The 6,883-nt window shown below is 43.6% G+C and overlaps 1 protein-coding gene across 1 annotated transcript in view; it reads left to right on the top strand.

Moving 5' to 3' along the window:
* The window catches only part of LOC145413760 (glutamate receptor 1-like), a 406,240-nt gene that overhangs the window by 272,860 nt on the left and 126,497 nt on the right, over positions 1 to 6,883 (top strand). The window contains exon 4 of the mRNA XM_080283451.1: positions 2,811 to 2,943. Within this exon, the coding sequence (XP_080139577.1) occupies positions 2,811 to 2,943 (133 nt within the window). The remainder of the gene's footprint in view (positions 1 to 2,810; positions 2,944 to 6,883) is intronic.

Here is a 6,883-nt window from a genome sequence, read left to right as displayed (position 1 = left end):
TCACTTAGGTCACCATCCACACGCTCTGCAGCCTTAGCACCATCATATATACTCTTCACAGCATTCAACAACCTCCCATCTACTCCATAAATTCTTAATACTTTCCACAATCCTTGTCTATCCACCCTGTCATATGCTTTTTCCAAATCCATGAAAGCCGCATACAACTTCTTTCCCTTCTTCTAGAAACTGTTCCATTAAAGATCTAAGAATGAATATCTGATCTACACAACCTCTTCCCTTTCTAAAGCCTCCCTGTTCTTCTCCAACTAATTCCTCTGTTCTTACTCTAACTCTGTCAATAAGTATCATGCCATACACTCTTTCCTATTATACTAAGAAGACAAATGCCCCTGTGATTACCACACACTTTCTTTTTCCCCTTTTCGTTTGTACAAAGGGAATAATTATACCTGACTTCCAATCATCCGGGATTCTACCTTCCTCCCAGGCCAATTCCACACATCTTCCACATCCATTCTACTACAATCTCTCCCCCACATGCTTCAGCATTTCACCACACACTCCACTTCAATTCCTGGGGCTTTCCCCGATTTAACTTTCTTCATTGCTTTCCACAACTTCTATCCTACTGATTTCTTCCCTGTCTTCTCACCTCCTTCCTTCTCCCAGCCATTCCCCAGCCACTTACACTCGCATTACTTCCATCCTGTATGTTCAACAATTCCTTAAGGTGTTCTCTCCATCTGCTCACTTTTTCTCCCTTCTCCACTAGTAATCTACCATTTTTATCTTTCACTCCCCTGCTAACCTTCACTTCCACCCTGTCTTACTCTATTCACCTCTTTTCCAGAACAGCTTCTTACAGTCCCTCCACTTTACACTCAAATTCCTTCCAAATTCCTCAACCACTCTCTTCTTACTCTGTCGCAATTAATCTTTTCACCTCTCTCTTTCTTTCTGCATATAACTCTCTCTTCCGCCTCTCAACTTTTTCCACGCCCCTATTTCTCATCCATTCATTGTATGATTTCTTCTTTTATGCCACAGCCTGTCTCACCTCTTCAGTCCACCACGCTGTTCCTTGCACCTCTCTTCGTCTTCTCTTCCTCCCACACACCACATCACATGCTTGCACATATTTCTTCTGTAAATATCCTGCACACACCTTCCACGTCCCCCATCTGCTCCGATTCATATTTGCCCAATCGTTCCTCCACTTCTCTCTTATACTCTGCCTTTTTCTCATCCTCTTGTAACCTTTCCACTCTCCTTGCAACTACTCCTTCCTCTCACCTCTCCCTTCTTCTCTATTTCTCCATCTTACTTGGATCCTAATTCTGGCCACCACCAAGTAGTGAATTCAGAAAGTCCACTCCCTCAACCTCTATAAGCTCTTGCATCCATTACACATCTTCGCATCCTCTCATCCACACACACATAATCAATCATTGCCTTCCTTTCATTCAGCTTCACCGCCCACCCTTCTCATCATTCTCCATGTATACCTGTGGATCATTTATATGCCTGAAGAGGGTATTGGCTATCACCAACCCCCTCCAGCACAAATGTCCACTAACGCACTGCCATTCTCATCTATCTCAGTGGGCACACCCCACTCACCCAACTATTCCATCCATCTTCACACATTCCCTACTTTACCATTCATATCACCGATCAAAAACACTCTCTCATTCCTCTCCAAACTTTTCCACTTTTGCACACTTCCACATTTTTCCAGAACTCTTCTCTCCACTCTGCTAGCATGATCTTGCATTGGCGCATACACACACATAATCGCCCACATTTGTATTCCAACTTTCAATCTTACCCACACAATCCTTGACCCAAGTGATCCATACTGTTTTATGCTCTTCTTCCATCTTTTACTCACAACTATACATACTCCTTTCCTTTTGCCCTCTCATTTCTCACCTACTCCTGCACATATACCCCATCCATACTCCCCATTCTCCTCACACTTTCTTCTCTCCATTTAGTTTCAGTTATTCCACATACATCCACTTTCGCACCCTCAAGCACCTGGACTAATCTCTCTCTCTTTCACACCTCATCGATTCGGCTCCTCTTACATTCCATGTTGCCATTACCAAGTCCTTTGTCCGGTCCTGGGTCATCATCATTTGGTCAGTCCTTGTCCGAGGCTTCTTGTTTGTCTTTTTAGATAGTTGTTTTTCCGGGAAGGGAGCACTAACTCCTCCGCCAACCCTTTTAGTGCGCCTTTTTACGACAAGCAGGGATACTGGGGAGTACTCTTGAAAAACCCCAGTACCCCCAGGGGTAGGAGGGAGAAAATTCGGTTTTAATATCAGAGTACAGTTTTATAAGTGTTTGGTGCTCGGAATACACCCGCGACTCATCAGGCAAGATCCCACGTTATATTTGAGCCGAGTGTGTGTGTGTGTGTGTGTGTGTGTGTGTGTGTGTGTGCGTGTGCGTGTGCGTGTGCGTGTGTGTGTGTGTGTGTAATTCCTATCTCTGGAAGTTATTCCCACCAGAGCATCATCCTCTTCTGTGACATGTGACTTCAGACTGTGTGCACAGTTGGCAGCACATGAACCTGGGACAGTGTCTGTGTGAAGTGGAGGTCTACCTCCAGTTTCCGACGTTCATGCACCATAGTCACTTGGTCATTTGATCTAACATTTAACACCTCCATTCATCCATGTCAGTGCCGCCAAAAAATGTGATTGTCAAGGTTGTCAAGTATACCTCTGCTACACACTGGTGCTGTACCAGGTTCGAATATTCCCTGCCAACTGTACCTTCTTTTTATCCTGGCTTCAGAACTTGGTGACTCAACTCTCTTTCGTTTTTCTTTCACCCAGGCCTCCTACGACTCCAGAAGATTTACCAGTCCCTCCGACCAGCCCAAGCGTCCTTCGAGATTCGGGTGGTGAGGCGTGTCGAGTCGGCCCATGACGCCCTGGCCTTCCTTAGGACCCTGGAAAGCAGCAGCAGGTGAGTGGATGGTACCAGCCAGAATGTGTGCTTGAAAAGCAACAGCAGGGAAGTGGATAGATAGAGTGCTATTTTCAAAGCTGAGTGTGATGGCATTCTTTATGACCTTTGAAAGCAACAGCAGATGAGTGGATGGGTAGCTGGGTGGATGAATGAATGAATGCAGTGTTTGGTGCATAGTTACAATACTACTATTTATACATGGAACCTGAAAAAAGAGGTAGCTTGATAGGTCACCTATGGGTGGAAGGATGGATTTTTAAGCATTTGGTTATAACTAAAGGCCATCCCTATGGAGGTTCTAGGAATCTACAACAGGTCAGTGGATGGTTACCTGGATGGATAAGATTGGTAGACTGTTAGGTGCATTCATATAATATCGTTACTTATACATGGCATATCTTTTTGACCTCGTTCAGTCCAGTGGGTTTGTAGATGCTGACAAATATTTCACTATGGAACTCTGTCACTGACCCCTGGATTTTTTGAAACTTACTTATGTAATGAAGTGACCAAGTTTACAAGTAGTGTACAAGTATTCTCATGCAGCTGTGATTCACGCTTAGCCAAACTTGGTGGAAGGTTGCCGACGGCAAGCCCAAGAGCGCTCAATTCGACCATCACATTATATTTGAGAACAGGTCAAAGTAACATGACCACCACATCCATCCCAAACAAACTGCTTGATGGCAGTATGAGTTTCATCACATGTGCATCCGTGTGTGTGTGTGTGTGTGTGTGTGTGTGTGTGTGTGTGTGTGTGTGTGTGTGTGTGTGAGAGAGAGAGAGAGAGAGAGAGAGAGAGAGGAGAGAGAGAACATGAGAAAGTAATTATTTTAGCCCAATTATTCATCTGTTAATTGTTCAGTTACCGCACCAGTAATGTTGAAAGTTTACAACAAGATGAAATTATGATGATAGGTGTATGTACAAACGCTCGTTCGCTTGTCACTTGTTCACAGAGCGCAATTTACTGGTATTGTTGACAAGACTGTGTTGGTGTTGACAGAGGCGGTAAGAAATTTGCCGCAGTAGGGAATGCAGTTCTTATCCACAAACCAAACTTTAATTCTTTAAGACAAGCGGTATGGTGCAGTTTCCCCGCACATTCTCTCTCTCTCTCTTTCTCTCTCTCTCTCTCTCTCTCTCTCTCTCTCTCTCTCTTTTTCTCATACCAACTTCTTCCTTCCTCGCTTTCAGCAATGAAGGCATTTAAAGTTTCCACATGGCGTTATATAGCTTTTGTTTGGACGTGGGGCTGTGGATACACTTCCCCCCACGTGTATGCAACACAGCATGGCCCAACAACGTCCTCTGCACTCGCCCCAGTTAATGTGTATTGTCCTGGGCAGAGGGACATTACGCTGGTGTGTCCTGCTTGCTGTGCGATGCTGTATTGCTTTTTTTATGTTTTGATTCGGCCCCCTCCGCCACTTTAGTCCCCTCTCCTTCCCCCCACATGTGTGTGTGTGTGTGTGTGTGTGTGTGTGTGTGTGTGTGTGTGTGTGTACGTATACAGGTTCCTTTAGCCCCACCTGTGAAGTACCCCTTCATAGTTCAACAAATTGTGCGTAAACAGGGAAAATGAGCAACGAAGGACACACATCAGTGAGAGTAGAGGAGGAAAGAGCAAGGACACGGAAAGTGAGAATGTATGGAAAAGATGAAAAGCAGACCAGGGAATGACTGGGAAGAAGAGAGGAAGCAATATGGAGAATAGAAAAATGTGGGAAATTGAAGGAGCAGTGAATTCAAGAAGGAAAGGGAGACAGTAAAGAAGAATAAATGAAATAAGGAAACAAGACAGAAACTGGAGAGGGAAATGAGAAAGCAGTAAAAAGAAAGAGAGAAGAAAAATGAGGGTAATATAGGGAACAGTGAATGAAGGAAGAGGAAGGAAGCGATAATAGAAGTGTATTGAGGAGATGAGAGGTACAAGGCAGAAAATGGGAGAGAGAGAGAGAGAGAGAGAGAGAGAGAGAGAGAGGGAGACCCACTCCTGCCGCATCCCCAGTCTCACTGCTGTATATACACTATCTGTATATCTATTGCCAGTCGCCACAGTCCCGTAAGGGGTGGCCATTTGACATTGAGTTATTATTTTGTTTTACGGGGAGGGGCACTAACCCTCCACCAACCCACTTGTTGACACGTAGGGAGCAAGTATGGTTTAGTTATATAGTTACCACCCAGCGTTGTAAATGTTTTCATGGCTTACAGGAAGCCATTTGGCATGTCACTAAATGTAAAGCCACCTGTAAAGGGAAGAAAATCAATAAGAAGTGACAGGAAAAATGGGAGAAATAGGAAGAGAGGAGGGCAGGCACAGAAAAAGAATGATAAAGGCTAAAGAGGAAGTAGGCAGCACTACATCAAATGAGTGGATGATGGTCGCCACCATCTACAAACATACTGTATATTCGCCTCTCGTCTTAGCAGAAGAGGGTGCAAGTCGGGTCGAAGCTGTTTTATCTTCCCAGTAAACAACTTTTCGAATGTGGGTATAATTCTTAAAACGTTTGGTTTAAATATTCCCTAATTTTCAGTATAGCAGTTTGGTAAATACTTACTTTTGCAGTGAGTCTGATAAGTCCGGGGACTAGTGGTGGTTGAGTGGTAGGAGAAGCTGGCTGGTGTCTGTCAAGCCGCATGATCGATTCCAAGTTAGGGATGGGAACAGTCCGATGAAAGGTTGCATTAAAACAAACTGAAACTGGACACAAAACCCACCGAAGAAAATAAAATAAATAAATAAAGAAATAATAATAATAATAATAATAATAATAATAATAATAATAATGAAAATACCATCACATCAGTCCTGAATGAGACCTCCTATTTAGCAAGTATTCAGTATGGACGGAGGATGTTAGCACCTGAGTAGTGAAGATTGTATGGCGTTGGTGAATGGACTGGGATACCTCTGCTGAGAATCGGACACGAAAAACACTCCAATAACGTCTTTCTGTACTTTTTTTTTGCAAATACAAGCAGATTTTATTCGAATTAAGAGATATTTTAAAACTGGAGGAATTAGACACATCCTTAATAAACCTCTTTAATTAACCCCTTCATTAACAAACTGTCTGATAATATAAAACTGGCGTCGTCTTTGTGAAAGGTTTTCGTTTTTTTTTTTTTTTTTTTTAGAGAGAGAGAGAACTGATTACTTTGCGTGGGTCATGTTTGGGGATATGCTGTATAGCTCTTGCAATGTTTTCCTCTGGTGCTGGTGAGGGCTGCCTTCGTATGGTGGCACTGATATAACCGGGTGGCTCAACTGCCTGGGTAAGTATACGTCCTTCGTCTGACCTCTTATCATCCCCAGACATCACCTTCTGCTCCCCAAACCTCGCCCCCACTACATCCTGGAGAGTGGTCAAAACCCTAGGTTCTGATCACCTCCCAATCTTCATCACTAGCAAAACCAGAATCACCCCGGCTGGCCACAAACACACATACACTAATAATAAGAGAGCCACCTGCGAGGCATTTGTAACTGAAACAGAACGACTGGCGAAGCTAAGAATAAAAGAAGTAATTGTTTACCGTTTATTTCAAAAATAATGAAAAAAATAATCTACCGCAGGAAAAAGATATAGAAAATCTAATCAATTCTTGAAATAACTAGAAGGGCACTCAGTGGAGCGCATCTCTCCGACAAGGGCAACGTAATTTCCAAACCACTCTTCACCCCAGCTGGCCACAAACACGCATACACTAATTATAAGAGAGCCAACTGGGAGGCCTTTGTAACTGAAACAGAACAACACTAAATAGTACACCCATCACAAACATCAACACCGCTGTGCACACTTTCAAGACAATTTTACAAAACGCAGACAAAAGACACATCCCTAGAGGCTACAGAAAGAGACACAACTCCAACTTCACACCAGAAATTCAAGGCCTCATCAGACAACGGGACACACTGCGACAC

This window comes from Coenobita brevimanus, chromosome 1, assembly GCF_032717465.1.
Source record: "Coenobita brevimanus isolate Jiangsu-jjx chromosome 1, ASM3271746v2, whole genome shotgun sequence".
NCBI classification, from domain to species: domain Eukaryota; kingdom Metazoa; phylum Arthropoda; class Malacostraca; order Decapoda; family Coenobitidae; genus Coenobita; species Coenobita brevimanus.
The sequence above is the reverse complement of the archived record's forward strand: the minus strand, read 5'-3'. Positions and strand labels throughout refer to the sequence as shown.